General features: G+C 36.4%; 1 protein-coding gene across 4 annotated transcripts; it reads left to right on the top strand.

Annotated features, from left to right (window-relative positions):
• The first annotated feature begins 781 nt into the window (after positions 1–781).
• rcan3 (regulator of calcineurin 3) lies at positions 782–18,677 on the top strand. 4 transcript variants are annotated; one of them, XR_014603904.1, is made up of 6 exons: positions 782–1,039; positions 10,842–11,015; positions 12,602–12,773; positions 15,106–15,144; positions 16,007–18,163; positions 18,421–18,677. XR_014603904.1 is itself a non-coding variant. In XM_084096092.1 (5 exons), exons 1-5 carry the CDS (start codon positions 953–955, stop codon positions 16,159–16,161), a joined length of 627 nt encoding a protein of 208 aa, XP_083952218.1. In that variant the 5' UTR covers positions 782–952; the 3' UTR covers positions 16,162–18,677. The 4 variants fall into 4 exon arrangements, 2 of the variants coding, with proteins under 2 accessions (XP_083952218.1, XP_083952219.1); XR_014603905.1 differs by having other exon boundaries at positions 18,417–18,677; XM_084096092.1 differs by having other exon boundaries at positions 16,007–18,677.
• Positions 18,678–24,493: the final 5,816 nt, after the last annotated feature.

The raw sequence follows: 24,493 nt of genomic DNA, 5'->3' as shown, positions 1-24,493 counted from the left end.
GAGTTTGAAATTCATCGGACTAACGGTGGAGAGATATGTGGTAAACAGACAGACACACACACAGACAGACACACACACAGACATACAGACAGACAGACGTTTCTGTAATTTATAGATAGATGTGTACTCATTTTTGCAACCATTCATTTAGGCAAAATTCGCTAATTTACTGATTTTACAGATATTGATGACGTTTTTCTCTGTTTTTATCAAGTATATGCTATGCATGAATTGTTTTATTAAGTGTAAGTGAAGAAATAGAAAAATATCTTTATGTTCAGAGGGGGTGTAGCCTACTATTGATGCTGAGTAGGCTAATATATTAATGATATTTCACAAGAATTAAAACTAATTTTTCAAGACTCCACAACCTTTTGTTTTGGACTTTCTTTAGGGGATTTCCATCCATAAATAGGTGTGTCACTTGCCTACCTACATCCTGTTATTTATTTATCCAAGTCTTTGTGGTCCTATGGCAGTGTCTGAGGTGATTAGAAGGAATTTATTACGTGTCTTGCGTATACTACAACTTAAAGTTGTCAGCTGGAACTATTTCCCGTACTCTCAGTAAATCAAAGTAGCAGGACAACAATGACGCCGTCGTTTGTTGGCAAAACCGAACCGTTATGCGGCGTTCTGTTCTTTCTGCGTTCGCTTCTTTGACGAGCGCGTGCACATGAGAATAGAGAATCAAACGAAGAAGGCGATGACGTCAATGTGGCGGCCGAGCGCTCTGATTGGTCAGTGTGGATGAACCTGAGCAGCCTTCATGCGCTCGCAGAGCAGCATCTCATTCAGACAGCCGAAGAGTTTGAGTCAGTACCTCATCAACACACAAAAGACTTTAAGCCTCAGAGAGCTGCACATATACAACAGGAAAAGCGAACGAGAGAGAAAAGGGAATAAAAGACCCATTTTTTTATTTATCTGTTTACAAGCAGCAAAAGAGGGAATGCCATCGATAAACATGAAATTGGAGATGTTGACGCTCATCGCCTGCGATGTAGACACGGAGGTGTTTACATCCGACAAAATGCAGGTACTGCAAGTTTATCTATAAAGAAATTAAAAAAGAAGAAAATAAATGCACGCTGTGTTTATGATCAGTCTGTGTCTGTGCGCGAGGAGCGCTTTCACTGCATGCGCGCGGTCTGTGTGACGTTGCACGCCGCCAGTTCATTGTTTTTCTCATCGCTGGAATTTTTCTCAATGAATCCGCAGTTCACATTAACATTCTGCTGCATGCGCACCGATGGCGTCAATGCTCTGAACGACCTCGATGCAGAGCAGCTCCAGACGGGCTGCGCCACCCGTTTGTAGCCTATGGGATGAAGCAGCCGGTGTGCACACTTAAGTTATGGTTAAAGGAATAGTTCACCCATAAATGACAATTATGTAATCATTTACTCCCCTTAATGTTGTTTCAAATCCTGTATGACTATTTGTTTCTTCTGTGGATCAGAATAAGTGCCTCAGTCACCATTAACTTTCATTGCATGCCCAAAAAGACATTTTCATTTTGTGTGTGTGTGTGTGTGTGTGTGTGTGAACAATGCCTTTAAGAAAACTGAATTGATTCATATAGTTAATGTACTCAGTGCACACGAGTTATGCTGTAGATGCATACACAGCCTATTCATTCACCCTATGCCTTTTAGAATGCTGCAGGTATGTCAGGTATGGACTGCACAGTGCACACATCTACCCATCAGACTGCGATAATCGATAAAGCTTAGTTTACCTTGTAATTGATAATGACACTTTATTTGAAATGAAATACGGATGGCATTGAGTACTTGTTAGAATTCCTCATTTGGAATTTATCCAGAAGTAGGGCACCCAGACACACTTTCGTGCATTCCAGCATGAGCCAGTGCAGTTTTCTGCAGTGTGCAATGGAATCCTAGATTTCACATTTAGGATTTTCTTGTAAATGCCAAATAGGAAGAGAAAAAAGGGGGACAATATGTTTTTATGTTACACCTTAAAACAGTTGCTTCTCAAGCAAACAAATACATGTTTTTGCATGGAATTGCATGTATTGCATTTGTGACAATCGTTCAGATGGCTGGCAAAGAAAACATGTCTGACACTAAAAAAGTCCCAGTAAGAATGTGGTGTCAGAGTGTCAATGTAGTTTATGTGTTCTCCATGTTTGGTCAGTGTTTCAGTGCCATAAACTGCAGATAGAGGGTCAGGCAGTCAGACAGACAGGTGTTTCTGTGCTACTGCAAACTGCAGTTGCTTTGCTTTGCCTGCAGTGTCCTGCCCTGAGCGAGGAACGACAGGAGAGAAAGAAAGAAAGACAACTTAAGATTTATGACAGTGTGTCTGAAAATGTGTGAGTGTCAGTATGTGTGCATATTGGTTCTAATCTGGGTTATTGGCCAGGGTTCACGACAAAGATTATAAAATACTGCACGTTCTATACAGTCACTGATTACACTGATCTCTGCACAACAGCTTGTTTTTTGTTTTTTTACCTTTTTGTTTTTATCCTCCGCTTAAGGTTTATTTCATTTACTCTCTGCTCTGATTTTCTCATTGGATGGCAGGATTTAAAAAAAAGCCATTACTCCAGAGACACAAATAGGTACACAAAATAGTAAATACACACACACACACACGTTTACTTGGCTATCTAAATGGGGACATTCCATAGATGTAATGGTTTTTATACAGTGAAAACTGTATATTCTTTCCCCTTACACTAACCCTACCCTTAAACCTATACCCATCACACAAAACTTGTAGCATTTTTACACTTAAAAAAAAAACTTGAATTACTTTATTTGTATACCAGATTTACAAATGAGGACGTCCCTAAAGGGAGGTTTTTGGAGATTTTGTCAAGTTTTGGTCACTTCTCGGTACAAATTTGTCCCTGTAGGGCTGAGGAAATATGGCCAGAACTAATTACTGCCCTAGTACTTCAGAAATCCTTTTAAAAGTATAAACATGGCACAATGGCCTTCATCATCACAGTATGCTAATGCCTATCTAGTGCAAGGGATTTCATCACTATGCTGATTGAGGACTGTTGGGACACTCCAGGCACAGGATGGTTCTGTCGGGAGAGACAGAGTCGTTTGCACCTAAATGACACATCTCTACCATTTGCTTCACTGGACATATGCTTTCAACTACATACTGTTTTTTACTAGTGTGTTCTAACATGTAACTATGCCATGTTTGGTCTCATCTGCCAGCCTATAAACTGAAATGAATGGTGGTGAACTTCAGAGATATTAAAGTATCCTAATGTACAATCTATGCATTGAGGAGAATATATGTTAATATTTGTCTCCCCCTCTTGATCCCCCTCCACCCATTTGCCTCATCTTTTGGTTTCCTGTCGGTCAGTTTCGGTGTTGGTATTCCACTCATGTTTAGCAATGCTTTGCTCAGGGTATAAGAAGGAGAGTTAACTGTTGATCTGGGAGAAAGGCTTTAACCCCGCCACTCCCGCACACCAGTGCATAACCTCATACTATGAGAAAGGCTTTTACGGCCTCTTCTGCACAACAGTGCATTATTTGTTACAACTAAGTTTTCTATACAGTATGTTGTTCCATTCTACTGTCTGTATATTTAAACATGTAACTTAATAAATAACTTTGCCTGCTTTAAAGGCTTTGAGAATCTTTCCTTTTATCACTGATGATGTTTAAAGCTAAAGTGATTATAACTTTCGTTATCTAAACGTTCAGGTTAAATCCTATGTTTTCCTATCAGTTCTAAGACCTTTACCTTTAAAGAATAAGAGTTTAAAGAATAACAACAACTTTAATGGAGTCAGATTAATTATATTGGAGTCAGATAAATATTTGAATTATACACGCCATCCAATTATTAGTTCAAAATAGCCTTACATCCTTCCAGCCTTACATCCCCCAAAATATAGTTAGGTACACACACACACACATACACACACACACACACACACACACACACAAGGCAGCTCATAAACAGTCAAGTTTTAGCTGATTTCATTAGCATAAATTAATGAAAAAATTGGACACATGTAGTGTTTGATTCTGAATTTGGATAAATTAGATTTATAATGATATGCTTCACACATAAACAATGAGTCTGTTAACTATCCTTTCATCAACATTTGTCAGACTAGTCAGTGGAGCAACTGGGATCTGAGCTTGCTCACTGGAACAGGTGTGGCGTACAGTGTTCGTGCGTGTTCAGTGGAAAATTATGTGCTATGGAAAATATGCAGACATCAGCACATTCATTCTGAAGGTTATGGGCAGGACTCTCGACATTCACACATAAGCACACACATACATACCCCTAAATAGTTAACACATTGATGGCATGTTTGCTGAGATGATAAACGCATGTGTGTTTGTATTTTCACTTCCATAAACAGTAGTGAATGTCCATCAGGGTCAGTGTGCAAGGCAGCTGTCAGAACTATCCACCATTCAATGCCCTCTATTATTCTTTTTACTACATTTTAGCTGATCTGTATGTGATTGGATGGTTTTGTATGATGGTCAGTGATTTGGGTATGGTCCCTAGCAGAAGTGAAGTGACAATGGAAATGAAGAGTTCTGATATGACAGTTCTACTCTGTACCCTTGAGCAAAGTGTTTAACCCCGGTGGCTCCCATGAGAGAATTTTCTTGCAATTAGTAAAATTCTTGCAAATATTGAGTAAATATCTAGAGAGATATCTGTCTGATATCTAGAGAGCAGGCCGAGGTCTAATAAATGTGTTTCATACGTGAAGCTCATTTTATTTTGCCCCATCTATTAATTTATTTAAAAAAACATATTAAACTACATATTCATACAGTGCCGTTTTGACCGTTAGTATTTATGAATCACAGTGCATACACTCAAATGTATTTATTCAAGGGGTAGGAAAAAAGGAAACCCATTTATTCACAATATTTACTCAAAATTCACTTTAAAACAAGTATAAACTAAAATCATATGCTAGCATTCTCAAATTATAAAATGCTGATTAATTGACCCGTCAAGTATCTCAGTCTAGAGTAGATGTTACAACAAACAGCACGATAGCTAAGTGAGTGACAGGTAAAACTGAAGGTAGCATAGGACTGAAGCATTCCTGGATCAGGTTGTACTCAGGTGGGTAATAGGATCTGAGCTTTTGGCAGGTGGGGAGGCTGAAGCCTGCAGCCTGAGATAGCCCTGCAACAGCCAGGCTAAGTGTGTGTGTGTCTCTCTCTCACTCTTTCTCTCTCTCTCTTCACTCATCTTAGATGGACTGATAGATGGATGAAACAGCAGGATGGATGGAGGAGGGAGGTTAGATACATCTGTAACCCGAGAGCATAGGTAGAGCTCAGATGTCACTCTGAAAGGTTAAAGGCATTCGTAGGTATGATGACGTTAGACAAAAGGCTGCTGGCCACCCACTTGTGTCCTTTTTCCTGTGGGTCGGGTTACCAGCCGACACAGCCTGCACATTCTAGTCCTAGCACTTCAAACAACCATCCTAGATTCTCGGTCCCTTTGTGGGAATAAACATCCACTGACGTGACAACTGCGGTGAATTATATAGCTTTGTTGTCAGAGAATTAAAGCTTCGTTCAGTAGGGTGGCACATAGTGTAGCTGAACCTTGGGTCATAAATATAGCTTTGCATCACCAGAATAAATTACATTTTTAAATATATTCTAATAGAAAACACCATATTCTAATAAGTTACTTTAAATTGTAATAATCTGGTGGATAACCAGGTGGATGCTGCACATTGGTGGTGATTGAGGAGATTCCCCCATGTAAAGCACTTTGAGTACCCAGAAAAAGCGCTATATAAATGTAACAAATTATTATAATATTTTATATATGATATATTAAATACATATTTCATATTTATACATTACTATATAATCCTAATACCGATTATTTTCTTTGATTAGGAGATTGTCATAACCATAATTTTGTTGAAAAATAATGTAAGTTGGTTTTGTAGCACAAAAATTAATAAATGTTTTTTTTTTGTTTTTTTTTGTTTTTTCAGTAGGCCTATTAAAAACAAGCAGGTTTATCTCTCTGTTCGGTCTTTTCCAGATCTCAGAAATTCCCATAACTTCATGGAATTCTGGGATGAATATCACCGCCCATCTCTGAGCTCTGGAAAATCCCCTGGGGCTTTTTCACCAGGCCTGTCAATTGGATTTGTTCCCTACCATTGATTCTAGTGTAAAAACCACAACAGACCTGAGTGATGCACCAATTCCACCAGAGCCAATCAGGGTGACAGCATTTGTTGTTGTTTAACTCTGTTCTGATAAGAGTGAAGGAAAACACAGTGCCCTCTGCATCTACGGCACATGTGATGAATCGCTTCTGCCTCTTACAGAGATTTCCTTTCTCAGAAGGTCAGGGATCAGCTTCTTTTGTGCAAAAGTGTTTTGTGCCTCGCAAATTGGCACCTTGCGGATAGAACTCCTGTGTGACATTATGATAACATTTAGATTTTGTTTTCGGGGTTGGTCCTCCTGTTTCCAGGCTCTGTTTTGAACAAAGTCTTGATTTAAGGCAGCGAAAGTTCACTCATGACAGGCAAACAATGTGAAAATGACTTATGGGAAATCAGATGTGATATGGTCTTAATGGGGGCATGTAATAAAATGTGTCTGTTTGTCAAGTTTAGTTATTGTGTTTTTGTCTATATTTAAATATAGTTGTAATACAGTGTTTCTTTGAATCCTGCTCTAGCATGTATCACCCAAGGGCTCTTTGATTGGCAGCTTGTCAGGGTTGTGTAACATCAGCAGGGTAATTAAAAACATCTCCCACTCGTTTAACGGATTAATCTTCTTAATTATTTATGCTTCTATTCTCAACCCAAAATCATGCCAGTGTCCCAGTGCACCATATGCCCCAGATTCTGGGACATATTCATTTTCTAATGGCTTTTCGGGTAACAAGCCCATGTGTGGAGCTTGTCCTTAAGTCACTTTCTGAAGAGAATGTAGTGTGAGGACAAGATGAGTACATTGAGCACGCAAACTGCAGTGTAGGGCTAGTGATCGAATATTCATGATCTGTTCACAATAATTCTGCATTGCGGATGTATAGTCTCTTAACTTGTGTGCTAGTTTCCATATAAATGTATTGAAATGTTTCTTTAAAAATACATATTAAATATTGCTGTTTATCATTATGTACTGTTATATTGGTGCATAGGCAAACGTATTTAAAAAAAATATTAAATTTCATTCCTGTTCATTTGAGGAAAAACAGCGTGGAAAACCTTTTTTTTTTACTGTATTTTACTTCCATTACATTTGGAATCCACCACCTTGCTTCAGTGGTTGTTTGGTTGAAATAATGCTTCTGATATGATAATCACAGAGCAAACAAATGAGGTATGAGATATATATTAATGTTGTCGAATGGATAATATCTAATATTATATTTATGGATATATACACATAACATTTACCTTAATATTTACTTATATTCAGTGCTAAAACATTACTGATGTTTAAGAGAAGAACAGATGTGTTACTGTCTTAAGAGAATACTGAACTCATTCGAGCATCAAACAACAAACTAATGGCATTACTTTGCACTACACTTTGCATTCGACATTAGTCACATTGTGTGACTTCTAAAATCAGATTTCATGTGTTTTTCTATTCATTCTATGAACAACTAAATGGATTTGAGTCGGATACAACAAACAAATTGAACATTTGCCATGATTCTGTCTCCGCAATCTGTCTCTAAGGCTGCGTTCACACTGCAGGGCTTAATGCTCAATTCCGATTTTTTGAAAAAATTTGATTTTTTTGCAAGGCCGTTCACATTTCCAATTAAATGCGACCTTTTGTGATCTCCTGTGTGAACGTGAAATGACCCAGAAGTGACCCGCATGCGCAGAAGAGTACTCAACGGTCAACGACGTCACTTGTTGTTTGCGGAAGTAGCTAAACTTCAACTAACTGTGATTCTCACACACACACACACACACGAGCGCGCGCAGCGACCGTTACACAAGAGCCAGACAGCAGCCGCTGACCTATCTAATATCAGCACAAATAAGTTAACATAACGTTAGTCATATATAATGATGGTGGCCGTGGGCTTTTATTTTTTTTTTTAATTAACGGGTTCGTCGAGGTCGACCCGTTCGGCAGATTTACCTCAGCTCGACGAATATGCAGTCCGTTTTCAAACCGACGACTACTTCAACGCAGAATTATGACGTTTTTCGCGTATCAATGACGTGCGGGTCGGATACATGCGACCTGGCCGTTCAGACTGAAGTCGCATTTCAAAAGATCGGATATGTATCGGATTTGGGACCACATACCCAAGTGGCCTGGGTCGCATTTGAAAAGATCGGATCTGTGTCGTTCAGACTGTCATGAAAAGATCAGATACAGGTCGCATAGGGGCAAAAAAATCGGAATTGGGTCGTTTCAGCCTGCAGTGTGAACGTAGCCTTACTGACTCTTTCAAATGATTCTCTTAGTCTAATTCTCTGTGAGGTTGTCTGGCACTTCTAAGAGGCTTTTAGAGGATTTTTTGTATTTATTTAGAGTGTCACCTCTCTAAATCTCTCTCTGTGAATCTTTACCTTTCTATGACTCTTTGTCTGATTTTTATTTTTGTATTTTTTGGGGGGGGGGGGAATTTCTTTCTGTTTAAATCTCAATGACAAACATTCCATCTCTATGCAATGCTTTTTACAGACTTCATACATGGGCTATTCAGGACTGAAGGATTTTAATGCTTGGCCTCACTAGCAGACATGTTTTCCACACAGGAACAGAAATCTCTAAAACATTCCACAGAATCCATAAAAAAAATGACTACAGGTTACTGTGAATTAATAGAATTTTTTTGTTATGTTTTCTCTGGCTGTATAAAAAAAGCCATACAAATAAATGTATCTTTTGAGATGGATCTTTAAATTAATCGGTAAAAAACAATCATGAGTTCAAATTTCTAATGATTTACCTTTTTAGTATGCAACTCTCACTTTTTCTGATCACACTGTCTGGGTGTGAGTTTCTGCTAGATTTTTTTCTGACTACAGTTTTCATCAGTATAGTGATAAATGACTGACCACAGTCACACACACTGTGACTGACCGCAGTTATCTCATGTGTCGCCATCTGTTTATGCTTTCCAGGCAGGTAAAAGGTGTGCAAATACATGTGATTGGCACAGGTGTGAAGTGAGCCAACACACATACACACACTGTTGCATAACAGTGTTACATGGTCTTTACATCACACCAGTGTCCTGAACACTTATCTGTGATGCACCTTTTCCTGCCCGTGAAATGTTGGTATCAGAGTAAATTACAAGCTTTTGTTTACTGGAAATAAATGAACTAATTTAAAGAAATTACATCAGTGATGAACAACATATCAGTGCCATACCAAAGAAATAACGGTTTTTTTTTTAAAACAATTAATTACTTAAAATTTAATTAACACTGATTTTATCTTTTAGTGTTTTATTTTTAATTTATTTAGTCAAAGTAGTATATAATTTTAATATCATCCATAGCATTGAAATAACTATCTTCTTATCTGTATTAGCCAGAAGTTTAATATTGTCCACCCCTAGCATCAGTACTTCAAATCCTTTTATCAGTATAAATATTTTATTTCATTATTTATGCATTCACATTTTACAGTTCATTTAAGGTTGTCATTGCATGTGTCCCCACCTCCACGAATCTGATTTCAACGGCACTAAACTAAAACTTTACTTTGCACAGGTCAGTACGTTAATCTTCTTTATGTCTCATTCTTCATTAAAGGAAAGATATTAAAATTCTGTCATCTTTTATTCACACTCATGTCGTTCCAAACCTGAATGCTGATATCTTTCAGTTGCAGTGATAAGGGATTGTCAAAAATGTATAAAACATCACCATAAAATTTGATGTGTGCACTATATTCTGGCTTCTCAGCTTAACAGTAAAACATCCATAATCATGGCAATACCAGCACTAATCAACTTATAAATTCATGGTGTTTTCAGCAGGGTAAACATGCAGTTTATTTTACATGCCACACACGCTCTCCCTTACACACACAAAGAGCTGCCGTGTCATGAAGGCGGATGTCCACTCCTTTCCCCCAGGTAGTGTGTAAGTCTACACCGCTTGCAGGAAATGCTCGACGCTGCGCATGAATTAGTGATTGACACATCTCTTCTTGCTACACAGTGTCTGAGTTCAAAACAAACTCTTGCTATGTGTGGGAACAGAAACACTGATATGCAATGCAAACACAAACATTTTGCATGCAGGAAATGAAAAATTTCGGATTAGTTTGAACAAGTTTAATACGTTTTATTCATAGAAAGTAAACGGAAGAGAGTAAACTGTTTTGCTGCTGTTTATTTAGTTGTTTATTATGAATGTTTTGTTTTGTGGAATCAATTTTAATGTTGGTTTTTGCACTTTGGTGCAGGGGCTCCAGACATCAAATTCATATCATATAACATTTATGTGTTCAACAATATGTAATTACCTTAAACATGGGTCTTTGGTATAGTGCACATAGATGTTGTATGGGTCAATCTAGAACTTGTTCTTGTATCCTATTTAAGATTTTTTTTTTCATCTTGTCACCATTCTCTCTTTACTTGCTCCATCAGCACACCCCCTTCTATTCGAAACTGTTCCAATCAGCAGAGCTGGGTCCTGTTCCATGCTTTTAGGCCACCAGGAGAGCATGACATTAGTTTTATTGACACAATTGCTTGAAATATTAGTAGAATTAGGATATTACACACTGCAATACGTTTACAATAGACAGTTATTTCATGCAAAACTCAAGCAATTATGAATTTTGTTTTTTCTTAATTCTCCTCAGGAGCGGTTTGAGGCTCTGTTCAGGATCTATGATGATCAGACGTCCTTCCAGATGTTCAAAAGTTTCAGAAGAGTTCGGATCAGCTTCAGCACTCCAGAGGCTGCTGCGCGCGCACGCATCGAGCTCCACGAATCAGATTTCAACGGCATTAAACTAAAACTGTACTTCGCACAGGTCAGCGCGTTAAGCTTTATTATGTTTCATTCTGCAGTAAAGGGATTGTTCATCCAGAAATGAAAATTCTTTTACCATTATTCACCACCATGTCGTTCCAAACCTGTATGGTACATTTTCAAACTGTCCAAAATATTAAAAAGTTTGGGGTCAGTAAGATTTTTTAAATGTTTTTAAAGGCTACATTTATTTGATCCAAAATACTGCAAAACAGTAATATTGTGAAGTATTATTACAATTTAAATGAACTGTTTTCATTTATTATTATCAATGTTGAAAACAGTTGTGCTGCTTAATATTTTTTGTATTTTTTCAGGATTCTTTGATGAATAGAAAGTTAAATAAAACAATTATTTGAAATATACATTTTTGTAACAGTATAAATGTCTTTACTGCCATTTAATGCATCCTTGCAGAGTAAAAATATTTTCTTTAAAAATAAAACACACTTACTGACCCAGAACTTTTGAACGGTTGTGCATTCATTCACATTCATTTTTCATAATCTTGCCCTCCATCTGCGTCTACCCTGTGTTCATGTCCAGACTTTGAAAAAGGCCCATTGGGTTTCTAGACAGATGAGAACCAATGCCAAAGAGATCTGTGGACTATCAGTGTAATATTAGCCAGAGGAGAGAACAGGAGTTTAGATTTTCTTTTCTCCTCTCTTAGAGGTCTGTCAGCAGGGGATAGTTAAAGAACGCACAGTTCTCAGCACAGTAACACACACACACACACACATTGTGGCGACATCCGTGTGATAATAATCATTATTGCCATTAATTATCTGAAATCAGACAGACACAATTATATTCCTAGAATCATTATATAGTAAATGTTCTCCACGTGTTTTAATGGACACACTCCTCACAATGGTGCTGTGAATTTGTGTGCTGCTGTGTGGGAGTGCGGAGATGATCCAGGACATTGTGTGTCTTTGAACAGTAATAGAATAGCCTGTTTCCATTAGAGAGATGTAACTATGGTGAGAGTATTCCTTCAAATCAATACAATCTGGGCCTGAACTCTGCTATATTAGGACGAGTAGTTTATTCTTATTGTTTAGTTTTGTTTTGTGCTTTCCCAGCTCACAACATTTTTTGAGAACGTTCCTATTAAGTTATGAAAAAGTTATTTCTGATCCTATTAAGTTATGAAAAAGTTATTTCTGAATGTTCTCTGACCGTTCAAAGCGTCCAGTTTTTTTTTAAAATGTTTTAAAAATGTTATATGATGTTATATATGTTGGTTATATGAACGTTAGGGGAACATTCCATTTTATCAATCTGCAAACATTATGGGAATGTTACTTTTGAATGTTCTGAAACAAGTATAATATTTAAAAAAAAACATTAGACAATGTATACATAAAGTTTTTGTGCTAAAGTTGTAAAGACAAGATAACTTTGAACGAACATTCTATTAACGTTACTGGAACGATACATTTTACACATCAAAAGTTACATTCTATAAACATTTCTTCATAACTTGTAAGAACCTTGTCAGAACGTTAGCCAAAGTTCTGGGAAAGTTCCCTGTTAGCTGGGTTAACTTAACACCCCCTCTTTTTTTCTGTCTGGCCACAGGTGCAGAATTCGGGGGATGATGTGGACAAGGCATACCTTGCCCCGCCTCAACCTGTCAAGCAGTTCCTCATCTCTCCACCTGCATCTCCACCTGTGGGATGGAGCCAGAGTGATGATGCCACACCTGTGATCAACTACGACCTGCTGTGTGCTGTGGCCAAACTGGGACCAGGTACGAAAATACACACACATACGATCATCATACAAGCATGTGCCACACACTCCTACACATGCAAACAAGCTGTGTCTAGTTTAAGTGCGTACAACCATCTGGACCAAATGTCTGTGTCCTCATTGATTTAAGCACTCATTTTCACTCCAACAGTGGATAAACACACTTACAAACTTCTGCAGATAGTTAAATTGACTACAAAATACAATTGAGCTAAACATATTTGTTATAAATCAAATGTATGAACATTATATCTGTAATTTAATGTGCTTTTTGTGCCCAAATAATGCTCTTGTGCTTGTTTTGTGAAGTTTGGGGTCGATAAGAATTTGTAAATGTTTTTGAAAGAAGTCTCTTATGCTTAAACAGTAATATAGTGACATATTACTACAATTATTACTACAATTTACAGCTATTTTCTATCTTAATATATTTAAATGTAATATATAGTAAATTTATGTATTTTAAATAAAAAATTGTAACAGTGTAAAAGCCTTTTCTGTGACTTTTGATCAATTTAATGCGCCCTTGTTGAATAAAAGTATTAAACACCTTTGAGCGATATTGTAGGTAAGCACTATGTAATGTTTATAAAATTTGTTCATGAAAGTTAGGTAACACTTTAGTACTTATAAAACGCATATTAATGCCTTATTCTGCATCCCTTAACTCAACACCTAAACTTAACAACTACCTTACTAACTATTTATAAGCACTAAGCAGTAATAAGGAGTTTATTGATGCAAAAGTCATAGTTAATAGTTAGTTAATAGTGAGAATTGGACCCTAATATAAAGTGTGGCAGAAAGTTACTTAGAAAATAAAGTTTTCTTGAGTTGGAAAAGCTTGACAACGACCCCTGATAAAATGCAATAGCAGCTAGATAACGTTTGTAAAGACAAACTCTTATGTTGGCTTGAAAAAGCCTGACCAAAAATGTTAAAGTAGTTGAAGAAAAAAATTAAACGTCTAAACGGCTAATAATACATTAAAAGCATGCTGTATTGTGAGAGATTATTTTGGTTATCACTAATGTGTTAATGGTTGGTGAACAGCTAATGTGGTTAAAGAAAAACGGAACTGTAAGAGGTCAAATGTGGCAGCAGTGAATAGAATTGGACGATGTTCCCCTTGTCATGATCAGCATCATGTGTGCGCCCCCTGCTGGTGAATATCACAACAACACTGGCTCCCTGCTATGGCAAACCTCTTATCACCTCTTATCAGTCTGGCTCGTTACTATAGCAACCCTTATTCTGTTTCTCAGTGTTTGTGTCTGTAGTGTGTCCTCAATGGTGGTGCTTCTATTCTTTAATCTTGGGGATGTAAAATATATCAGTTTACTAAGGGTTCTAATCTTTTAATGGCTTTCAAATCTAACATCTCTTGTTATTGAGAGAACATTTCTCTGGCTTGTGCTTCTCAAAACATCTGCCTGATGCAGAAAAGAAGGCAAACCCATCTAACATAACACGCCTGGATTACTGAGTTATCTGGATTTATTTGTAGATGATATGACAATATCTTGGACTGTTCCACTCTTCAAAACTCATATTAGAGTTGTCGTTATAGTAACAAGTCTGTAAGATCAAACATGCTCTTAGCATATGTTTATTTAGCGTAAACAGGATCCAATCATGAAGGAGGTAAAAGTCTGTGCCAGTGGCCCTTCTTAGAAGAGCTCTATGAATAATAATAGTTAATAATAATAATATAGAATTTTAGAAAAGCAACATGTTGAATTAGAGGCAAAAATGTAGTATTATTCCTATGAATAATACTAATAATATAATCTTAGAAAAGCACCATGTTGAACTAGAGGTAAAAAGATTATTTTGGTATAAATTAATTAATTACTTATTAATTATAAATAAATGTAATATAGTTTAGTATATTATTATTATTATTGATAGATGTTAAATGCTAAAACATGCTAGCAATACGCTACAACATTCTAGCAAGTAGCAAAATGTTAAATCATGCTAGCAACATGCTAATTCTTGCTAACAACATGTTAGTGACATTAAATCATGCTAGCAACATGTTAATTCATGCTAAAACATGCTAGCAACATGCAAAATCATGCAAGCAGCACGGTAATTCATGCTTACATGTTAACAACGTGTTAATTCAAACTAGCAACGTTCTAAAACATGCTAGCAACAGAATAATTTGTGTTAGTAAACATGCTAATTCATATTAATGTGTTAAAACATGCTAGCAAGTGTTAAATCATGCTAGCAACATGTTAATTCATGCTAACAAGGTGTTAAAACATGGTACTATAAGAAATTGTTGCGCTCTAAATTGACAAAAAATCCTTTTTCTTCAGGTGCGTGGAGCCAAAGAGATATGGAAAACGAGCAAGAAGGTGGCTGACCTTACACTGAATTCAGTAGCCTACAGACTACAGAAGTCTATCAAAACATTTTTTTTTTTTTTTCTGGATTGCATAGTGCAAAAAGTGCAAAGTAAATGAACAGGAGCAAACATTTCAGCACATTTCTAAAACATGGTAACAACATGCTAATGTGTGCTAGCAACATATTAAAACATTATAGCAACATGCTAAATCATCCATCTATCTATCGGTTTTTCTGATAGACTTTATTGCCTTCAAAACATTTTAAACTTTAAACTTCAAACTACTTCAAACGTAAAACCTTCAAACCTTCAAAGTTTGTCTTCAAATCATACTCAAACTTTTACTCATATTATTATTATTGATAATAACAACAACACTGATAATAGATATAATATAGTCTTGGAAGAGTTGAACTAGATGATACATAATTTTGTATAATAATTATATATAATAATATATAAGGTATTATTATTATATTTAGTAATATAATTATACAGTCTTAGAAGAGTTGAACTAAAGGGAAAATCATTTATTGTAATGATAGTAATAATAATAGATGTAATAATATTATCTTAGAAGAGCAACATGTTGAACTAGAGGTGAAAATTAATATATTATTGTTATTGTTATTATTATTAATCAGAGGCCATTTTATTGATTAAGAAGTTCCTATGTGTTTAGGGTATATTTAGCTCATTTGCATTAGCTGTACAGTCTGTTCAAGCCATTCTAAGAAGTATTTCGACATGGTTAAGTTTTTCTTGTTTAACAACACCTGAGGTCAACATTAGGATCAAAAGACAATGCAAACATGACGGATGTAGTATGTCCGGAAATCTATCTTATTGTCTTTTATCTATCTCTCTAGGTGAGAAGTACGAGCTGCATGCGGGTACAGAGTCCACTCCTAGCGTGGTGGTCCACGTGTGTGAGAGTGACGCTGAGGAAGAGGAAGAAGCCCGGCCAAAAGCCAAGATAGTCCAGACCAGACGTCCCGACGGTCCCCCAAAAGTCTACAACTAAAACCTTCAGCACATAGCACACGTTTTTTTCTCTCTCTCTCTGTGTCTCTTTCTCTCATCCAGGGAAAGGCACGCTTTATTTCAATAACAAAAAAAGCTAAACTAAGACATGGATGGATTGGGAGGGGTGCTCAGTGCACAGGTGACTTGTGGTGTTCTGAACTGGACTCGTGGACTGAACACACTGTCTCACTGCTGCCTCACGGGACAGACAGGGGGCGATGAGCTTGCGAACCCCCTCTCACAATCATAACACTTTCATTCCCTCATTTAGAGTCTTTGTCCCGTTCTATTCAAGCTCAGTAATTGTAATTAACAGTCGTAGAAGTAGGTTACATGTAAGCTTTGTTATTGTTTGTCACTATGATTGACCATCAAAGAAAAAAAAATGCTTTAAAAAAAGGAAGCGGACCCATTCTGCTTTCTCCGTTTCTCTCTTGACGGCTGTCGCGTTTATCTCCATATCGGTCAGGTTGGCACACCTACAGCGGTGCCGCGGCTCGCTGGGATTGTGACCTGTGTGCAGAATTATGCCTGTTCATACCATGCTAGAATGGGATGACAAGTTGTTCGATGGAAACGATATGAGCGAAGTAGTCGAATGTTTCAGTCATGTCGGTGACGACGAGAGGGCGTTAAACATGTTCTTTCACTAAGTTAGATGTTTATTATTCTTACTGTGTATTTGATACCGCACATTTTTGCATGCTAACTGGTGTATTTTATACTCTGTTAAAACAACTTGGAACATATCTGACTGCTGTCTTTCAGAGGGATGGCCTTGGAAAGTGAAGAAACAGTTGTCAGGTGTAAAGTTCGACATTTTGTACTTGTATAGCGCAATGTTCACTCACAGGCCAGAAAAAGCACATGTTATTATGGGTCTTAGTTTCACCCCATCTTTGTTTGAAGCATTTATCTTTTTTAGTACCATTTGCATTGTTTAGCACTGACAATGTTTAGTGTCTCTGCATATGCATATGCTTTTATGATATGAATCTACACTGACATATGCTCAAGTTTCAAGTCAAATCAATTCAAATCAATGTGATGACTGACTTGGCCCAGAACCACTGTATGAATGCTTTACTTCTGTCATATCAATGTTAACTGTTGTGTATTTTGCATTGACAGATTAAATCTTAAAGGGATAGTTCACCCAAAAATAAAAAAATTGTCATCATTCATGCTGTGAAATTTTAATTTTGAAGAATGTTGATAACCAAACATTTCTGGTGCCCATTGACTTCCACTGTTTGAACACAAACACATTTCTCAAAATATATTCTATTATGTTGAAGACAGCTTTGGAACATCATGAGCTCATTTCTATTTTTGGGTGAACTATATCTAAGGTCTTTTATGTCTCGCAAATCCTAATTTTTTCCAGTTTATAAATCTGCACTGTGTTAATTCATACCAAAACTGTTACAAAGTAATGAATGATGTAATTTTAAGTGTTTATGTGTTTAGTAATAATGTACAGTCAGTGAAGCAGAATCCAGCGATTGACCAATCAGATTGAGGATTGCAGAGAGGCATGTAATGATGGTGTCAAATTAGCCTTATTAAAAGTCATATTTCAGTCAAAAAAGGAAGAAAATCCAGTTATTTATTTACATTTGTTGAATGAAATTCAATCATTTTAAAAAAATTGATCATGGTGATGTAAATCACATAAAAGAAGAAATCATGCAAACAAATAACTGTGATATTCATGTGACTTTCTAAATTGCCTTTGCTCCCTTGCTTACATGTAAGACAAAAGTGTTCTCTTTAATAACCAATCCTCCTTTAGCAAATAACAAAGAAATACGAAATAATAAAGATAAACATCTAATGGAATTTTTTTTTTTTTTTTTTAACTCTGCATGCTGTGACTTTTCCATAGATGCAGTCTTTCCCGTTTGTATTTCACTCTGAATGCAGCCCTTTTCTCCTGCCTGTTTCTACCTGTTTTTTTTTTTTCAGGTGTTCAGTCACTACAGGGGCGAGAAACATGGGTGAGCAAAGCTCTTTGAGTTATCGATAACCAGCATATATAAATGTTTTGGACTCTTTGAGTTTTGTGTGGGTTCACCTTTAAAAGGAAGAAGTTAAGCAAAGTATGTGAACACATGAAGCAAATGTGTACTTAGTTGTTACAGATAAACCTGTCATTGGCAGCATAATGTATTGATTTTTTTTTTACTGTCTTTAAGGCTGTTGTTGCTTCGTATCAGTAAAATTATCTTGTTCTTTCTTCTTTTTTTTAAGGAAGGCTACAGATGGTCAGTTCTATCACTGTTGCTGTTTGGATTTAGATATTGTCTAGTACTGTAACTGTAGTTCATAACCTGTGAACAAAGCAATAATTTACGGTTATACGTCCATGTACTGTATGGTATGTTTTTTTTTTTTTTTTTTTTTGCAGAGGTGTTCTCTGATTCTTGGCTTGCTAATGCTTGTGTAAATATGATTATTTGTTTCTCATTGGCATATAAATATATAAATAAAGATATATATATATATATAGGCTATATATATATATATATATATATATATATATATATATATATAAAGAACTGATTCTTAAAAAAGTGCTGTATTGTGTTTATTTCACACAAGTAGCAGGTACCTCCAAAGGTGGCTGAAAAGTGTGCATCTTAAGTCTAATATTCAATACTGTTTAAGTGTGTGAATAACGTTTATATAGCCTGGCAAGCCAGACCTACATCAAGATGTTGGGTCTGGCAACTCACCATAGACGGCTCAATCCGAGGGGCGGGATAAACGGCTGTCTTTCAAATTCACTCTGCACGCAATAGGACAGCGCTTCAACCAACCAGAGCGTTTTCCCAACAGCGGAGCTAGTTGATAGATTCAACTTGCCATATGGCCGGCAAAACTACGAACACATCTTCCTTTTTTTAAGAATGACTTAAGTGCCGTTCTATGCTCTTTTCTCAAAGAAAAACCTAACTCCAAGTCCTCCAGAGTCGCGGACAAAGCCGATTCGAAAGATGTTCGCCAGCAGCAGCCGTCATTCTTTGTTTTCAAGTGGCAGGTAACCGTCGCAACCATAGACTGTAAAAAAAGTTGCAAAAAAAGGTCGCAACTCTGTCGTCATTATGTTAAGCCCGCCCCGCCTACTCTATACACAACGTGATTGGCCTGACCCAATTTAGGTTTTTGCAGCTCGAAAGTCAATGGAGAGTTGCTAGACTGCCCTGGCTGCAAAATACATTTTGCTGCCGCTAGGGTGCGTCTAGATTTCTAGGCTAACGTTTATAGACATCATATATTAATAGTGAATAGGAAGTCCCCACCAAGACATATTTACAACGTTTTTTACAACGTCTTTCTCATTCCATCTGTGTTTAAAGGAGCGGTCAAGTATGGGCAAAAGCTTTGAGTTTAATTCTAAATAGATGTTGTCCGTGTGAAATCTTACTCTATTTTTACTTGATGTAAACATTTCTACTTCAGATTGTTTTTTAAAAATCTCAGTTTTCCTTATTGTCTTTTTCAACCAAAGCTAAGATTAACCGTTACAGAATTAGCCTACTTTCCAGTATTATTAACTGGAGGTTAAAAGGAGGTTCCTCTCTATCTCACAGAATGGGACACACCTGACAATGATTAGATCCAGCAGTCTCCTGGGATACAAATACTGATACAAAGATTATACATGTTCTCACTCGTCCTTTTGGGAGTTATTCATTGAGGGAAATAAGGTGCTTGTGTATCACAGCCAGTAGCTTTGAACAAGATGTACTGCTATAACTAGACCTGCCAGAATTTATGTTTTTTGTCATGTGTATACTGAAAATCTGCTCATAACCACTGATGTCAAGTCAAGTCACCTTTATTTATATAGCGCTTTTTACAATACAGATTGTATCAAAGCAGCTTCACAGTGATAACATGAAAATAATACAACAAAGTTTGTTTCTAGAAGAAAATTGCATCATCGTCCACCTTAAGTAAGGCAGATTAATAATATTGTTGAATATTAAATGTCCCCAATTAAATAAGTACAGCAATACAGAGGATCTGATCATGTATACTGAAGATTGGAACATTTATATTAAAGACTTATTCATGTATAAATCTTATCACATAAAGTAGACCAAAAAGTATTTGGACACTATGCCTATATTAATCTAGATAGGCTACATTTGAAAACACTCTCCGTCCACAATAGCGTTTTCCAAAAGTTTCTCGTCCACACTAAAACGTCAAATATCCTATCGTCTTACTGACAAATAAATAAATGCAGCACACGCACATTGTTTTTAAGCAAAATATTTATCCATAAAGCTGATCATCCTTGCAGTGCCAAACCACATGTAACTGTGTCCCCACAGACGTGTTAGAGTACTTGCAAGTACCTTGGTGGGCCAAAGACGATTATTTTAGTTTTATCGCTATTTAACTGTAAAAAAAATTATTGTCCATCCAAAATGGGAACACCTTAAGAGATTTTAGCACAAGATGAGAAACATTTCCTTACATTAAAGGGGTGGTTGAATATGATTTCACTTTTCTAACTTTAGTTAGTGTGTAATGTTGCTGTTTGCGCATAAACAACATCTGCAAAGTTACGACGCTCAAAGTTCAAAGCAAAGGGAGATATTTGCTTTTAAAGAAATTGCTTTTTAAGGACTGCAACAAACAGCTGGTAGGGACTACACGACATTCCTCCCAGGTTAGTGACATCATGAACCCTAAAATTTACATAAACCCGCCCCCGGGACAACAATGTATAGATTATCAAGACAGAATATACTAATCAATGACTAGAATAACTACACATAAGCTACATAAAATCATCAACTAACCATTCAGAAATGTTGTCTACATGTTGTCACTTCTTGAGTCTCTCCATCTTTCTGACTTCAGTTTTAACATAAAAGGCTAAAAGTTTTTGAAAAGGACACAAGCTGTTGTAGCTCCACCCCCTGTGTTGGGAGCAGTAGCTCATTTGCATTTAAAGGGACAGACACAAAAACGGTGCGTTTTTGCTCACCCTCAAAAAGTGACAACTTTAACATGCTATATAAAAATATCTGTGGGGTATTTTGAGCTAAAACTTCACATACACACTCTGGGGACATCAAAGACCTATTTTACATCTTGTGAAAAGGGCATTATACCACTCAGAAAAAGGGGAAAAAAAAAATTCTCTCAAATCCCATTTTTGAGATTTGCTGAGGTTTTAGCCTATTGAACGATTGGTCGTGTTGAGGTGATGCGACCCCTTCATTTTTGGTTGCTCTCCCTCTAGTATTATCGGAATTGTTGGCAATGAACTGCTGAGACGGTAACCTATTGATGGAGAGGTTACGGTGAGGTGGTGAGATGATGCAACCCCTTCTTTTTGGTTGCCCACTCTCCAGTGTAACTGAGTGGTCGCGGTGAGATGATGCGACTCCTTTACCATTAAGCCATGCTTCTTCCAGCTCAGCTGGTGAAACTGTTGAGAAACAATCGTTTCTTATAGGGTTAGTTGTGGTAGAGCCTTATGACACCCTCACTTTCGGTTGCTCTCCCTCTATTTGGAGGTGAGGCGGCAGCTTACTGAAGGAGTGGTTGCGGTGAGATGATGCAACCCCTTTAATTTTGGCTGCCTTGCTATGGGATGATCATTTAACAGAAGGTCCGGTTGTTTTGTGACCCCTTTTTTTGGCGATTTCCATATACCTATGTCAGGAGGTGTGTTCAGTTAGCCTCGCAGTTACCATAGCAACAATTGCCTGGATGGCAATGATGGCTATGTGAGCAAGATTGTCACTGGAAACAAATGCCCGTCCTCTCTCTATTGCCTGTATATCACATGCTTAGTCTGAATTGCGTTTTCTGTGTCAACCACGCTCCTTCACATGTGCTGTGCTGAGAGCTGTATTTGCTCTCCTCCAGTTAATGGAATTTGAGGCCCACAGGCGTGTTATATACCCAGTAGTAAATTATACTCTTACTTCGGTATGTATCGTTATTCATTCTCAGTTATCTAGAACTGACAAAATGGTTTATACCATCCCAAGTTGTTTTAATCTTTTTATATTCATACAAATATTTACACGTTAAGAAATCTGCTGCAAAAAAAGCAATTGTAAGAAAGTGAGAGGACGTTTCTTTTTTTGCTGAGTTAATATGGGTGAAAACTACGGAGCCCCGCACATGACATGCACGATTTACTAATTCGTTCCCTCGATTTACTAAATCGTGTGGACGATTTACTATTTTGTTCCCTCGATTTATAAATCGTGCTCACGATATCATGGGTATGAAATAGTAAATGACCAATAGATGTGCAAATGTATTATTATGATTTTTTTTTCAAGTGAGCATCAGATGGTAAATGTATTTGGGCAAATCCAATTTCGTCAGATACTGATAAATTAAATAAAAAGCCTATATTTTATTATCTACAGTGTAAATAATTTAATTGTGGCTGAAGTCTCCAAACATTTATGTGGGAAGGTTTTGCATGAGAGTCAGTCTATTAGAGAAGAAAAAGGTAGCCACAATGTCAAATGAAGGCAGCTTAAACAATGTAAACAGTCTAATCTTCAGGCCGGATGTGTAATGACTGATTGCAGTGCAGTGTGTACCTGATGATCGTCGTGTGTTTGCTGATGACCAATGGAAACAGCCTGACTTTAGCTCCTATCTCATGTAAAGACTTATGCTAAGAAAGTATATTTCCTAATATATACACAATATATTAAATGATATAACAGTATATTAGAAAATATATATAATACCATATTGTGAACATATATATTTACTTATATCATAATGTATGTTATTTCATATTCAGTAATACACTTTATAACATATAGTTGTACATGTGATAGATATGGCACGTGTATAAATATATTGAACATATATTTACTTATTATTACTGCAGTATACACAATCACATAGAAATATATTATGTAGCTAATAGGCTATACATTTATCATATTTTGTAACTAATTACATTATATATGTTTGATACTTTCATACATAGCTAGTTAACAATAGTAGAAGCGCACCTGCTATTACTATTTATAAGCTATAAGCCTGCTTGCTATTTATTTAACAAGGAGACCAACACTGGGCTAAAGAGTGCGCAGTCATTTCCTTTTAAGTAAAGTAACATAAAGACTTAATAAAGTTTGGCCAATCGTCGACCTAACCACAGGCTCTACTCTTCAACACAATGGTAACCCCAAAAACTCAGACATACCTAAAACCATTTTATAATAGAACATTAAATACTAGATCTCCCCTTATATTAATATTGAGCAAAAAAAATTAAAAATTAAATTCATTAATTTTAACATTTACTCATGCTGTGAACTAGAAATCTGCTGCAACTCATTCCATTAAGCTGTGTGTGTGTATACATATACATACATATATATATATATGTGTGTGTGTGTGTGTGTGTGTGTGTGTGTGTGTACATACATTCACTTTTATATAGGAAAATGTATGTGCAATATATGTGCACAATAAATGATAAAACTTTATGAATATTACATGTAGCCTAATGCTATTTTTGTCTTCATTTCTAAATATTTTTATATATTTATCAATATATAGCCGTACATGCTCAATGTATATATTGCAATATATTAACAAATATTAGCACTAGTTGTTTCCCATATCGTCACCTTCCTAAAATAATTGCCTAAGTCATTTTTTGACAAAAAAGATTTTTTTGCATAAGTCATCTTCTCATGATGCTGGCCACCTGTGGTAAAATCGCCCACATCCTCAGTTGAACAGATCATGCATTTCTACCCCTGTAGTATAATGGCCTATGTCAAGAGTGTGACTTAGGCTGTTTTATTTTGCCTAAGTCAAAAGACAATGAGACTTAGGCAGTTTTACAAGCTTTTCAAGATGGCAGTTGCATCAAGAAGAACGAAAATCTACTCAACCTCTGAAGTTAGGTTCAGTTTTTTGTGTTTTCTGAGAAACCTGAAAAAATGACTTGGGAAATTATTTTAGGAAGGTGACGATATGGAAATGTATTATGTAATAGGCTATATCACATTATATTTTGCAGTATGTTCCCATATATTTTTGTTACGTAGCCTAAGGGGAAGATGGTGTATGCACGTAACTTTAAAGAACAAGTGAAGTTAATAGACTCAATTTTTAATGATTCTTTATAAGCATGCAGTATTTTGAAGGAACCAAAGGGTAAGAATGATGGTGATGGGATTATAAAAAAAAACAACAAAAAAAACATGGCATCAAAGAAAAAGGTTCTTGGGATATTCTTCATATCATACACAAGAATATAGCTACAGGAGTTTCAAATGTTATAATTATAATAAAGGTAATATTATAGC

The sequence above is a fragment of the Abramis brama genome (genome assembly GCF_963993115.1).
Source record: "Abramis brama genome assembly, chromosome: 21".
Lineage (NCBI taxonomy): Eukaryota > Metazoa > Chordata > Actinopteri > Cypriniformes > Leuciscidae > Abramis > Abramis brama.
This window is presented reverse-complemented; position numbering and strand designations above follow the sequence as displayed.